Source organism: Phalacrocorax carbo, chromosome 26, assembly GCF_963921805.1.
Source record: "Phalacrocorax carbo chromosome 26, bPhaCar2.1, whole genome shotgun sequence".
Lineage (NCBI taxonomy): Eukaryota > Metazoa > Chordata > Aves > Suliformes > Phalacrocoracidae > Phalacrocorax > Phalacrocorax carbo.
This window is the reverse complement of record NC_087538.1, coordinates 1,832,342-1,844,897: the sequence shown is the minus strand read 5'-3', so window position 1 is coordinate 1,844,897 and position 12,556 is coordinate 1,832,342. Positions and strand designations below refer to the sequence as shown.

The 12,556-nt window shown below is 52.1% G+C and overlaps 1 protein-coding gene across 1 annotated transcript; it reads left to right on the top strand.

Annotated features, from left to right (window-relative positions):
• Window positions 1-7,804: 7,804 nt before the first annotated feature.
• On the top strand, window positions 7,805-12,340 carry LOC135317677 (HMG box transcription factor BBX-like). The gene is made up of 3 exons (XM_064474100.1): window positions 7,805-9,153; window positions 10,758-10,956; window positions 12,275-12,340. The coding sequence occupies exons 1-3, from the start codon at window positions 9,115-9,117 to the stop codon at window positions 12,307-12,309; spliced, it is 273 nt and encodes a 90-aa protein (XP_064330170.1). The 5' UTR covers window positions 7,805-9,114; the 3' UTR covers window positions 12,310-12,340.
• The last annotated feature ends 216 nt before the right edge of the window (window positions 12,341-12,556 follow it).

The window sequence follows — 12,556 nt, the reverse complement described above, 5'->3', positions numbered from 1 at the left end:
TAAAAAGCTCCAGAAAATAAATAAGAAAGAACAAGTTGAGAAATTACATGTTTGAGCAGAATCACATCCAGCCAAGTCAGTGTTCTGGGATGTCACCGTTGACTGACATGTAGTACATGAAAGTCAGATTCAAAGGCCAACAATGTTACGGGCTTACTGAAGGAAAAGCTAAAGATACGGTCAGTCGCAGCTGCAGACGTGATGTCACAAACCAGGTTCACTTCAGTGCCACCAAAAGAGAGGCCTTGCTGCTGCCCCCATCTCTCCATCTGCTCCTTCCTTCTGCTCCTGTATCCCTGTGCCTTCCCTTGCCCTGACCTGCACACGGTTTAGAGCTCCTTAGGAGCCACATTAACTCCCCAAGCAGACAGGGAACGCACCCACAAGAGCAGAGAGTTTCCCACCAGCTTAGAGAGTGAAACGGGGTTGCAGAGAGAGCCAGCAAGCATAAAAGCTGGCACAAGGAAGGAGGCAGGACACTGCACCGGGGAGAAGGAGAGGGGATTTGCCCATCTCCATTCTGTGGCCGTAAGCCGTCCTGCTAGCTCATGCACGTGTCAAACCACACACTCACTTTGCAAGGAGAGCTGCAAGAAACCCCTTCGCTTTTAGAAAGGGCAGCACCCAAGGCACTCTCAGTCAGCTCTGGACTCCCTCGTGCACGTAGAGGCTCACTCTCGCACGGAGGGAGGCTGAGGCTGACGGGCGTCATTCTTTCACTCAGCCAGATGTGGAAGCTAAAGTGATCTCAGGGAAGCGTTACTTGGTGGTCAGAGAAGGGACACCATTGCCTGACACTGCTCGGGTCACATTGTCTAAGGAAAGAGGACAAAGAGTGGGAAGAAGCCAAAGAAGAAGAAATGGAAGAAAAACTATGCTCTGTTGAGAAAAACAGCATCCGCTTTGTTGAACAGCAGGGAAAGATCACAATTATAGAGCTTTTTGAATTACTATTCATGACTGGCTCAGTGACATTTTCCCCAGAAATACAGCCCCCAACAGCCCCGATCCCGTATCTGATGCAGACCACAGATTTCATTTCCCTTTACATGAACAAACCCAAACCCGAGACACATCAGCGTTTGACACTAGAGCCCCTTTACCCAGCTGCCTCCCATGGTTATTCTCCAACACGACTATTCCTGCATGCAGGAGCTGCAGTCCCTCTCCAACGCGGCCAAGCTAGCAAAAGCTCCTCAGGTCCCTCCTGAAAGTGTGCTCTGTTGCACACTGCTTGGCGTACCTGGACAGGCGGGCGCAGGCGCCGAGTGTCTCAGGGCAGAGCGCACACGCAGCCGTCCCGACAGAGGCAGAGCCCAGGGAAGACAACGTTCCCAGCGCTCCCACAGCGCTGGCCCCTCGCAGCACCAGTTCCAGAGTCACGGAGTCACAAGGGAGAGAAAGGCCTTCCGGAATCCCTGGGGGCAGCTGGTCCAGCCCCTGCGCAGGCAGGGTCCCCCAGAGCAGGCTGCCCAGGGCCAGGGCCCGGCGGCTGCTGAACCCCCAGTGCTCAAACACACCCCTTGCAAACAGCCGCCCGACGAGGGGAGCTGCGGAAACGTTGGCAGCCCACGCGACAGGCCCAGGGGTTTGGGGACTCGCTCCCACCAACTGAAGTATCCTCTCCTCCACACCAGTAAAACACCACCCCACCAGCAAAGGCTTCTCACCATTCTTCCTCCAAAGCTCTGTCCGACGGCTCACTAGGCAGAAGACACAAAGTTAAGGGAAGCCTGATTAAGTTCGTTTCACTGCCTTAAACCAGCAAAGCCCAGGCACGTGGAAGCAGGAAAACGAGCTGAAGCAGGCAGGGAATGAGGAGCCGCCCTCAGCAGAGCAGGACACGGCACCGTGTGCCCAAAGGCAGGTGACAGCTGCCAGCCAAGGCTGACACAGCCACCCTGACTGACGGGCCTAAGGCGGCACTTGAACCACCGCGCTCAGCCCCACACCCCAGACGGGGGGTCAGCGGTGCCGACAGGATTAAGTCCTGACTGACTCCCGACAACAGACGCTGACGCTGACTGACGCCAGCCAGCTGAGTGCGGGCAGGCGATGCTGGCCGACTGACGCTGGCCGACTCACTCTGGCCGACTGACGCACGGCTCGGGGCCTCCTTCTGCCCTCGCACCTGGGCATCACCCCTGATGGAGCTGGGCGGGCAGAGGGGTCCCTGGCGCGGCCACTCATACCTGTCGGGCAGAGCTCGGGAAGCTGGAGAGGCCCCTGACTAGCAGAGGCGCTACTTAGCGACACGGAGCCGCTACTTAACAGCAGCTGAAACATCAGTGTGCCCTCAGCACTCTGCCAGCGACGCTGAAGGACATTAACTCTATCCCAGCTACAACCGGCACAGCTCTGAAGTTTTTAACCACCTCTCCCGTGGAGAGGAGTGTGGATTAAATGCCCAGCTCCCCGTTGGCTGCAGACCACAGGAAGGCACCAGAGATGGCTCTATAATTTTGTGTGAGGGAAAGGGCTGCGGACAAACCAAACGCGTTCGATATCTAATACTGTAATCACCTGCGCAGTTAGGCTCTCTTCTCAAACTCCTCCTTCCGCCTGTCAAGAGGATTTAACTACATACGTAAAAAGGGAAAAAAGCTTCCTGCCTTTTTTCCCTTTAAGTGAGAAAAGTCCTTTCCTGTTCAGGCTCTGCTTAAGTCTTAAATAGAGCTGGTGACAAAGTAATTCCCTGATCTCCTCTTTCTGCTTTCAGAAGATCAGGTGTGATGTTTTGAAGTAACAACCGTGGGAGCTGCACTTACATCCGTCACAGGAACTGTTTCCACAGCAGGCACTAACAGCGGCATCGGACATTGTATCTTCACAAATGAGACACAACAACTCATCTGGACTAGGATCACCAGAGCAGGATGAGGAGGAAGAAGAGGGCGATGGCTCCTCTGGCAAAAAGGGAGGCTTTTCCTTCTTTCCTCGCACAGAAGCTTCCCTGGAGGGGGAGAGGGCCTGGTGGGAGAGAAAAGTTTAAAGATGGCTCAAAGAAAACTTTTCCAAGCTTTGGATTTTATCAAAGGAAGAGAACAGGTGGAATTCTTCTCACTCCACATTCACCTTCTAAAACATAGGCCTTCAGATTAAACTACTCTTCTAGAGCCACAAGACCAGAAGAGGGAGGGGGGAACAATTTTCCTGCTGCAGAACTCTCCCTTTCCTTTGACCAAGCAAGAAATTAGCTCAGACCAGAAAAATAACTTTTGGACAGCTAGAAATCAGGTGAAATGAATCCCACCTCTCCTTTGCCAGGCGGCAAATGTACATTGCAGGCACAGCACCAAGTTAGTCTCCGATCAAGTTCGTCTCTGAGTGATTACATTTTAGAAAGGGAAGGAGCCTGTGTTACAGCTTCTCCAGAAGGAGATCCATGGCAGCAAAACAGAAGTGCTACCAAGCACAGTTTAAAACAGCCGCTCCTCTCAGCACACAGGAGTGTTTTCTTAATTTACAGCAACAGGAAAAGTTCCGTCCCTTCCACACACGGGAGTTCATAGAAGTCAGAGGGGGGGGACATCTCAGTCCAGCGGCAATTTCTTACGTTTTGCAAGGAGCCTTTGCCACATCAAACAGAACCAAAACGACCTCTCCAAGAGAACGACTCCGCTACAAACACCACCAAAATGCTTTGCAGAAATACACGTTCTTAGCACAGCACAGGTTTAACCAGCTTCCAGGGGCATGAACACGGGGACCACCCTACTGCAACATGAGACAGTATCACAGATTTTAAGATTAAGACGCAATGACAGTGCTTCCTCCCCCGTCACTACAGGCGCTGGCCAGTTCGGTTGCATTGCCACTCACACTTCTGCGCGTGGTTTCTCTTGTTCACTGCTCGGTCAGTCCAATTCATTCCATACTTACGCAGGAAGAGCTGGCATCGCGTATTTCCCACTGCTTGTCAGCACGGCACCCTTTGGGTTGGGATCTTTCCCCTCCACCATGGAACTCCACGGAATTCCTCTGCTCTTTCTATCTCTGGGAACAGGCTCAGAAGTTTTGTCCTGCTAAGAAAAGAGGTGCAGACTTATCTCGTCTGAAGAACCACGTTTAAAATGACATTTCCATGAGTATCTGAAGCAGCAAAAGCCTCTCACCCTCTCATTTTACCCAGCATAAGTGTTGCTCAACTAAAATACTCCTTTGCCTCAGTGAATAGAGCCGGGATGTTCCAAAGGCTTGGGCAGGGTTTTGAACTCACTCGACATTCTTTGGCTTAACTTCAGGTTCCCTAAGGGCGAAATACCCCTCAGCTCACCATCCACTCGGAGAAGGGGCACAAACCCGCTCCTCCTCCAAAGCGCAGTGCAGAGTGAGAGCTTAATTCCCTGCTCTGGATCCGTCCCTGGGGAAACTCCTATTCGCCACCTGGGTACGAAGGCTGGATTCACGCCTCACGCACACACCTTCAGTGAGTAACGTTCAATGGCGTGAATACTCAGCCAGAGGCTTGGGCAATTAAAACACGCAGCTATTCAATAGGTGGGGTCAGCAGCAACATCTTGGTTTTATACGAAATACTAAAAACCGTGAACCGTCATTAAAGGACTTGAAAACTGAAAACATTTCCAGCAATATTGAAATATAGAAAAAGATGCAAGCAAGCTCTCAGAGAGCGATTGATGGACTTATTTAACGTCTATGACCTGGAAAAAAGAACGTTTCACGTTTATAATTCCAGGTGTCCCTTGAATTCTGAAGGGCTTTGCAACACTGCCTTAGAACCCCTCGATTTCAGTTTTACTGAAATAAACTCAGCAGTGTTTCTTGAGAGCTCAGGCTCAAGTGCAGCTTTACCACAAGGAAAAAGGGTAACTGTCCTCTTTCTCCTTTTCCAGCCTATTGAATTATATCATGCCCCAAGCCCCAGGTAAGCTTACGCTAGGAAAACATTATCAGAGAGACACGTGACTCACTGCTTATCGTCTCCTCAGTTGTTCAAAAGCGCAGAATCAAATCTCACAGTCGGCACGGAGGGACGGACCGCACGGAGGGAGGGACCGCGCGGAGGGACGGACCGCATGGAGGGACGGACCGCACGGAGGGACGGACCGCGCGGAGGGACGGACCGCACGGAGGGACAGACAGCACGGAGGGACAGACAGCACGGAGGGACGGACCGCGGGGAAGGACGGACCGCACGGAGGGAGGGACCGCACGGAGGGACAGACAGCACGGAGGGACTGACCGCATGGAGGGAGGGACCGCACGGAGGGACGGACCGCACGGAGGGACGGACAGTGCGGAGGGACGGACCGCACCGAAGGACGGACCACGTGGAGGGACGGACCGCACGGAGGGACGGACCGCGGGGAAGGACGGACCGCGGGGAAGGACGGATCGCACGGAGGGACGGACCGCGGGGAAGGACGGACCGCACGGAAGGACGGACCGCGGGGAAGGACGGACCGCGCGGAGGGACGGACCGCGCGGAGGGACAGACCGTGTGGAGGGACGGACCGCGCGGAGGGAGGGACCGTGTGGAGGGACGGACCGCACAGAGGGACGGACCGCGCGGAGGGACGGACCGCATGGAAGGACGGACCGCACGGAGGGACGGACCGCATGGAAGGACGGACCGCACGGAGGGACGGACCGCGCGGAGGGACGGACCGCAGGGAGGGAGGGACCGCACGGAGGGACGGACCGCCCCAGACCCGCGGCGGTAGCTATTACAACACTCTCGTGTCGCTCTCGTTTTCTCTCTCCCCCCGTTCTCCCTTTTTTCTCTCTTTCTCTGCTTTTCTCTCGCGTCTCCGTCGCTGGCCAAATGAAGGGACTTGGCACTTTGATGCCGTTTTGAGTCTTAGTTCTGTTCCCGAGAATGTAGAAGGAACCTGGCCACGGCAACACGTTGGAGTCAGTCAGAAGTTAAGCCCAGCCGCCCCCAACCTCCCAGAATTACCTGAGGTCGGTTGGAAAGCAAGGGGGTTTAACCTCTGCCAAATTGTTCAGCCCGACAGTGGATCGTGACAGACTGGTAGGAGTGTTACCGAAAAACGCGGTAAAATCAGAAACAGCTCTCTAACACCAATTTAGTATTAAAGAGCAGGCATTCTTTATTCACAGCGCCGGATGCACGCGGGGTCGCTCCTCCTAACGTGCCTACCTTACGCACCTTTCCCGTACAATTTATAGATCAAAAAGTTACATATTCATAGATATTCATTATTGTCCTTTCTACCGATTGGTACAAACTTGCTCGTTCCGTATGTAAATTACTGCGCAGGCTCAGTTATCCTCTTCTGTTGTTCTCTTTTGAGTAGGTGGTGTTACTTGGGTCGGTGGTGGTCCGTGAGTCGGTGGTCGCGATCTGCCCCTGTCGGAATTACCTTTTACCTACTCGGCTCTTAATCTTGGCAGTCCTGGCCAGTTTTCTCAGCCCACTACACGAAACCACATTTTGTCATCCTTTTCTGACAGAAGCACATTGTCTATTGTTTCGTTCACATTAATGATTACGGAGGGACTAAAATGCAGATCAAAGAATACACTGATTGGTATACTCCATGTCCCCAGACTTAACGTCCAGTTGGATAAGGCTGTACGAGGAGTATAGCAACATCTATGGTTGGTTAATTCTATCGCTCTGGTTACAGGAGCAGCAACAAAGAGGCGGCTTTAGCAGTTTTTCTCCAGCAGGCATGCCCTGCTGCAAGGTCTGGCCTATCTGCCCAAGGACTGGACTAGGAGCAAATAAAGAGGAAGCCGTCAGCTGCTTCCGTCTGCAAGAAATACCAGGTCAACAATTGCTAAGTTCTTGCTGTTCATATCTCAGGGTCCTTTAGAGAGCTTGACATCTCCGCGTGTTTCCCGCGGGGCTTCGGCTACCACGCGTGCTGTGCCTCACAGCCTCGCAGTTAAATTCCCCTTCCCGCGCTGCAGCTGCTTCGTGCAGTGGCCATAAGCTGCTCTGTTCCTCCTGCGTTTTGCTGGCGAGACGGCTGTACGAGGGCGATGCTGGCGGCACACACCAGCTACGGGGCTGCTCCGGTCCTCCTCTACACCCTTCCCTGTTCCCTCTTGCTCCTTCTAGCAAGAGGCTGTAAAAGTAGCAAGTCACTTGAGCAACTCTTCTCTAGCATGCAAGTCCTGTCAAACCAGTAACATGATACACCTTAAAGTCTCTGTTCCTTTATGGATTATAGAGCTGAGACAGAACACCAGCAACACCACCATCACCACCCCCAGCCACGGCAAAAAAGGTCACATTTCTGTACAGCCAGCCACCAGATGAGCCGGTAACAGGAGTGTGTGCCACTGGGTCGCTGAGGCCAGCAGGGACTGGGGTCCATTTCTGAGCAGCGCTGTCCTGTATAGAACCGAACCCGTTCCTGCTTTTCAAAAGCTTTCAATATTAGACATGAATGAACTGGTCAGTAAGATACGTAAAAAAGAGGTATTCAAAAAAGAGGATTTCAAAAACATTATTTTAGCAAATGGATTCATGAGCAGAGGGACCACAGAGACCTTTCACGCTTCTACAAAAGCAGGTCTTATATAAAAACCACAAGCAAAACAAGGTGAAATTAAAAATGGAAAAAAAGAATGAAATAAGAGAAAGAAAATGGATTGGGGGGCAGTGAAGACAAAGTATTGTCTAATCCTTTTGTTATTTAGCTGTATAAATATTGATTGTGCTGACAGGTCGCCGACAGGTTTTGGGGGGTGTGCCTGGGTCTGCTGGTTGCTGCCAATTTTGGGGGAAACTTGAGGATTTGGGGGCGTTGCTGTGTCAGGTGCATGCTGCTAGGTCTGGTGGGTGCAGCCAGGTGTGGGGCGCCTCTGGATTTAGGGTTTGTTCCCGGACTGGGGCAATGCTGCCAGGTGTAAGGGTTCTTTTGGGTTTGGCGGCTGCCGCTGGGCTGACAGCAGCCTCTGTTCCGGTGGACACAAGCCCTGTCCCTGCAGCAGCGCCAGCAGTGCGTCTCGTAAGGCGCTGGGCACTGCTGTGGTCACGCTGCGCTCTCTGGCTGGTTGTTTCGGCTACACGGCCGCACGGCTGGCCTCCCTTGAGAGGCGCTGGGGTGCCACCCTCAGGTGGATTTCACTTGCTGTGTTTGAGGGGAAACTGTGTCCCTCATGCTCAGAGTGCTTTAGGATAGCACACACCATGCCGGCTGCTCCGCCCTGGTAGTAACCAGTGTGTTTCTGTTGGTGGTTTCGTTGCGCCGTTCCTTCTTTTGAATCTCTGATGCGGATCGCTTGGGGCCATTGGTGGAGGCTGATTTTTGCACCGTGCCTGCTGTGTTGCTTGTCAGTGGTGCAGGAGGGGAGCCGGGCAGCGCTGCCCCACTGCTGCCCCACTGCTGCTTGCTGGGGTAGCCGTGGAGGAAAGAGGCTTGAGGAAGTCCCTTCCCAAGTCCAGCGGAAGCTCAAGAGGTTTTCTGCCAGTGGAGTTCCTGCTCTGGATGAGGTTGCTGCCAAGCACTGACTTTGTGCAGCCTGTGCTCCTGTTGACTTGCTGCTCTGTGTCACAAAGGGGTTTGTCCGGCAACTGTCTGGTGAACAAGGCTTCCGTGGTGCTTCGCTGTGTGGATATTCCAAACCAGGAGAGGGGCGCAAGTTAACATTTTTGGGGTGAGTTGAGCTTTTTAAGTTTTGGAGCTGACCGATCCAGCAGAGTTGTGCTTAGGAAACCACACATCTGGTATTTGAGGGCTTGTTGCACCCAGAAATCAAGCAGGCTGCATCAGTGTGACTCTAGGGATTGTTCTGCACGACGAAAGCTAAAGTGCGGCATACGTCATTAACTCCTGGGCTGTGGGTTAGGCTAGATGAGCCACAGCTACAAGCCTTCCCACCTCAGCATCTTCTCTAGTGTGCTTAGGAGATGAAGCTGTGCCTTGCGGATGAACTTGGTTTAAACCCAGACTAGACCATGAGTTATTAGTGAAAGCCTGATTGCTGGTAGTTTGATGCTGCAATTGTAATGTTAATAGGCAGGGAGAGAAGGATGCGGGAAGGAGGTGTGTGACTTCTGTGAACAGCGACAGCACAGGCGTGTGTGACCCTAGGAATCCAGGGCACAGCAAAGCCTTTGCTTCTGATCCAGCCTATTGGTCTCAGAGGAGCTTCCTAAAGGACAAGAACGGCATGCTCATCTCCGCAGGATCCAGCAGTTCCGTGGGCCAGGTAAGCCTTGAGTCAAAGAACCAGCTGGAAGCAGCTGTCACTGATACGCAGCTGGAGGCCGGTCAGTTCCTTTATCTCCCGTTACTAACATTCATGTCAGCGTAACGCAAAAGACCGGCATTTATCACTTTCCTGGTGTGAAGCAGTGGCTAGATTTTATCTACATGTCTTGTCATCCTGGAACTCAGTGTTGCTGTCAAGCGTGCTTGCAAGTCTTGATTGCTAATTTAAACTGCTAGTGAGGGCTCTCCTGGCAGAGAGCAGTGCTTGTGTGTGCGTTTGGTGGCTCGCTTATGAAGAGGAGGCACTTGGTGGTTTGTTAGAGAGAGGTCTTTGGTGGTCATGGTCAGGGAGTGCTGGAGAGCTCCTGGCACGGTTATAACGCCTTATGGGGTGGATGACACTGGGGATGCAGCCGGGGTCTGACCAAAAGACTCAGCAGTGGGATCTGCAGGGGGCTGAGCAGGGGACTCTCTGCAGGACCCTGCAGGGGATCCTTCTGGGGACTCTCCACAGGCCTGTCCTCTGAAGTCTCCTCTGCAGTCTCTGCAGAGCTCTCCTCAGAAGTGTCCAAGGGCAGCCAGGTGGGGAGGGCTGCCGCCATCCCACCTTGGTTCCCCTTGAGGTCCTGCAAGGGGGAGGCCGGCCCCCCTGAGAATGGTTCATCGTCCCCAGCATCACTGCTGCCAGGTGTTCCTCAGGACGCTTGCCCTCCGCTCCATAATCCAAGACACTGGGGACTTCACTGAAGGAGGCGGTGGTGGCAAGGCTGTCAGGGACATTGAGGAGGATGGTTTCTCCAACCACCAGCATCACTGCTGCCCACTGCTCCACATCGCAGGTGCCCTCTGCCCTTTACTCCAAGAGGTGGGGGAAGCTTGTTGATGGAGGTTGTCAAGTCGGGGATATCGGGGATTGTGGGGACACCATCCACCAGCCCCTTGCCTCCACTCGCTCTTTGGGGCAGCTGCTCTCTGCCACATACCCGGAGAGGTCGGGGAGCTCATTAAGGGCCTCGCCAGTCATGCTGGGACCACTGGTGGTCAGGATGGTGTCCTCACTGTCCCCTAGCTGTTCCACCACCACTTGGTCCTTGGGGCAGTTGCCCTCTGCCGTGTACCTGCGAAGTCATGGAGCTCACTGAGGAACCTGGTGCTGGTGCGGCTGTTGGGCAAGTCTAGGAAATCAGGGACGGTGTCCTCGCTGTCCCCCAGTCCCGCTGCCACCACTCTGTCATCAGGGCAGCCGCCCTCTGCCACGTACTCGGAGAGGTCAGGGAACTTGTGGAGGTAGGCAGCCAAACTGGGGCCGTCAGGGCCACCAGGGACACGTCCTCACTGTCCATGGTGTCAAGCCAGGCGAGCGTCTCAGTGATGTCTACAGTGAAAGACTGCTCATCCTGAAACTGGAGCTTGTCCCCTGCCAGCTCGGGAAAGGCCTTGGTGAATGGCTCTGGCCGCAGCTCAGGCAGGTCAAATCAAGAATCAAGATATTTCAGCATTATTTACTGTCTGAAGTCCTCTTAGAAGCAGTGCCCCCTATTGCCCTGTGGACAGTATAATGTCATGACTGGCCTGACTGGTAATTTTCCTTTTCTTTTCTAGTACAAGGATGCATTTATGAAGGCAAATCCAGGGTACAAGTGGTGGCCCACAACAAACCAACCTGTGAAAGCCCGGACATCCACTGTTACAAACAGGAAAAAGCTATGGGCCTTTGCTTCAGACTCTGCAAAAGGTTTACCAAGCCTGGGGAAAGCGACAAAAAGTGAAGGAATGCCGCAGCGTAACTTTGGGACGGCAGGTGAGATTCCATCCCTGTTCCTCAGACGTAGCAGCCTTGTTTTGTTTGAGGGTGCGGCGTTGGAATCGAACTGCAAGACCAGTTTTCCTCACTGCACGTGGTGCTGCAGTGCCGATACCTTTCACGGCCCAAATTAAGTTGCCAAGACTCGAGTTAAACCTCTGCATAACAACCTAAAATTTTCCTCAGCACATGATTGCTTTCAAGAGTCGAGGGCAGATATGTGGCACATCGTAACCCAAACCCCATTTGGGGTCCAGATTGGACTGGGTTTTACTTCAGGCTTATCTGCTGTTAGAGATTTTCTTTTTTCAGGTCAAAAAGGAACATGCTGATTATGTGCCTTCTTTTTCATAGAGTGTATTAATTTGCTGTTTACAAAAATCATGTACGGGTGTCTATGAAGTTGGAGGTGTTAACGTTCTCGCGGATGAATGTACCGGCGGAGCTAACTTTTTGTATTTAAATCCAGAGAAGCGCAATCTAATGTCACTGAAAACGTGCTCTTTTGCCCATTATACCTGGGAGGCGTGAGTTCTAACTTCCAACTCAGGTCATCCTATGATTCTATGATTTAATGGATGTATCATCTTGATACAATTTCTTTACAGGCTGACGTTTGATTAACATGTTTCTGGCTAATAAGAATAGTACAGCTAAGCTCTGTGTCCATTTGAATGAGGCTGTTGCTTTGGAAGAGTAATTTCTTTGTGTTTTCCTTTCAGAAGCGATGACTCTTGCACTGCTTCTCATAAGCATCCCTAAGCAGACCTTTAGGCACGTTATTTGAGCAGTTTGGGGTTTGCGGTACCCTTAACTACTTATTGTCACGCAGTTCGGTGGTTTGGGATTATTTCTCCAATAAGTATTTCTGTCACTTAGCAACCCTCAGTGTCTTCAACAACTTTTGGTTTTTAGCTTCTAAGTAATTTTGTTATTCGGAATGGTAGCGTAAGTTACAGGTAGAGCGGTGTCCATAGCATCACCAACACAAGGTGCCTGTGTACGTAGCCCCAAATCACCAGGTTAGTATTTTGTTGCACAAAACTCCTTTGCAGAGTTTAGAAAAAAAAAATCTGGTATTTTTGTGCTCTCTTCTGAGGCGATTGTCAAATACATTAAAATAGGTGCCAAACGATGTTTTCACCTTTTAATTTGATTTAAGCTGTCCGGGACTGTGAAGCATTAGGGTGTCCATCTTCTCTTAAAGCCTGCTTTGTGTTTCTGCTCCCTGGTATTTTGATTTGGTCGCTCATGTTCTTAGCTTGGAAGAAACACCCTTGAGGTCTTGACTTACTCTCCACACTCCTTGTTTCAGGTTTCCTCGAGTACTTGCCAGTCAGATGCGACTAATTCTATGGAAGCTTGTCAGAAGCTGTCCTTGTTTCCGCGTGCAGAGGTGAGTTTCTTTGAAAAGGGTTGTCTTCCCCAGTGTTTCCCTTTAAGAAGCATCTGATGTTCAGCCTGAAAGAGAAATCAAAGATATTTAATCTGGGGAAGAGAAGGCTGCGGGGAGACCATATTGCAGCTTGTCAGTACTTAAAGGGGGACTATAGGAAAGATGGGGACAACCATTTTAGCAAGGCCTGCTTTGACAGGA

Bases quoted from the DNA above. Each gene is read 5' to 3' on its own strand.
- LOC135317677 (XM_064474100.1), top strand. From the start codon at position 9,115: ATGCTCATCTCCGCAGGATCCAGCAGTTCCGTGGGCCAG. The intron at 9,154-10,757 runs GTAAGCCTTGAG...TTTCTTTTCTAG, and splicing joins CCAGCAGTTCCGTGGGCCAG to TACAAGGATGCATTTATGAA. The intron at 10,957-12,274 runs GTGAGATTCCAT...TCCTTGTTTCAG, and splicing joins GCGTAACTTTGGGACGGCAG to GTTTCCTCGAGTACTTGCCA.